Genomic DNA, 1,480 nt, shown 5'->3' with positions numbered 1-1,480 from the left:
TCTGCGCAAGGTCCCTGCTTCCTCCACGTGCAAGCGACAAAGGCCAAAATGGGCTCCCAAAGACACAGCTACGCACCAGTGGGGCTGCACCCCCCGGCTTGAGCTCATTGCAGCAGTGCAGATACCGCACGTCAGGGACACGCACGCCCAGGACAGCAGGGGACAGGCGGCAGAGCCAACACGGTGACTTACCATCGGGGACCGGCCGTACATCACGGCACTGCTGACCTGCGGCGAGAGGTGGATGCCCATGTACATGCTGGGAGCTGGGAGCTCCCCGTTGAGGGTGGCATGAGGCACCATTCCAAAGGAGGACGTGTAGGGGCTGGACATGCTCAGCGGGCTGCGGAGAGCTGCAACAAGGAGAGAGCCGCTCGTCAGCCCTGGCCAGTGGGTGTGAGCAAGCGTCACCCAAGGGAGAAGGGCATCTGGCAGAAGCCGGGCAGCAAGAGGCAGCGTCACCTCTGCGCCGGGCCCAGCCGAGCCTGGCATGAACCAGCGGATCCAGAAAAGGGCAGGCAGGTTATGGACTGGGAGCCAAAGACCAAAGGAGAGGGGCAGCCCCTGAGTCCCACCAGTCAGGGACCTGGGATGTAGATCCAGCACGGGAGATCAAATGGCTCCGTCCCTCCAAAGGATGCACCGCAGACCAGCTGCTAACCCACAGCAACCCTCGTCTCTGCTGCCAATGCCTTTTCAGTCTTGGCCAGGCCAAATTACTTGCAGCTGATGGCTAAGTGGCTCTACCTCCAGGGTTCTGATGGTTTATTGAAATCGATTCCAATTCAATTTTTTGCTAAACCGCTGTAATTTTCTAGCCAGACAAGGGCTTAAAGTCTCCAGTTCTGGCTCTATTTCTCCCTTGGGCTAGCTGTCCTCTTCCCATCACCTTCTGCTCCCTTTGGCTAGACAGTGGCCAAGCTGTTCCAGAGACCTCTTCCTAAAGGTTCCCTAAATGTCTTCAAGGAAACTGAGGCAGGAAAAGGGGCATGATCTGTTCACCATCAGCCACCACAGAGGCCACTACTGAGCGCTCACCCCTCTCCCCTGTGCTTTCAGAAGAAGGTGGCAGCCATTGACAGGGGCTCCTGCGTCAGCTGGATCTCGCCCAGGGTCTCTGCAGACCCTCACCCCTATGGAGATCCTCAGCTGCACAGGGAGACCGGCCACATCCTGGCCTCCTGCATCCCCGTGTGCCGGTGGTGGCATTCGGCCCCCCCTCTTCCCCCTGCAGCCAAGCCCTCACGCATGTGGCTTCACGTAGCCACAGCAAAATGACAACTTGTCAAAGAAAACCCACGATTTCCAGACGAAACACCTGCTCCCCCCGCCCCGAACACCCATAGCGAAGAGCTCCAGGAAAGCATCGGCAGTCGGGTACGTGGTGACTGCACAGAGGTGCCCACATTGGCCACGGGTGACACGTTTGATGACGTGGAGCAAAACGGCCACCCCGGCTCTGCTGATGGGAGAGAGCGTC

General features: G+C 59.1%; 1 protein-coding gene across 1 annotated transcript in view; it reads right to left on the bottom strand.

Annotated features, from left to right (window-relative positions):
* LOC104082476 (transducin-like enhancer protein 2) overlaps positions 1–530 on the bottom strand; it is a gene marked incomplete at its 5' end in the record, with an annotated part of 4,393 nt that extends 3,863 nt beyond the window's left edge. Inside the window, one exon of the mRNA XM_009585613.1 lies at positions 193–530. Coding sequence (XP_009583908.1) covers positions 193–530 — 338 coding nt within the window. The remainder of the gene's footprint in view (positions 1–192) is intronic.
* Between the last annotated feature and the right edge of the window lie 950 nt (positions 531–1,480).

This window comes from Fulmarus glacialis, unplaced genomic scaffold, assembly GCF_000690835.1.
Source record: "Fulmarus glacialis isolate BGI_N327 unplaced genomic scaffold, ASM69083v1 scaffold27479, whole genome shotgun sequence".
NCBI lineage: Eukaryota > Metazoa > Chordata > Aves > Procellariiformes > Procellariidae > Fulmarus > Fulmarus glacialis.
The sequence above is the reverse complement of the archived record's forward strand: the minus strand, read 5'-3'. Positions and strand labels throughout refer to the sequence as shown.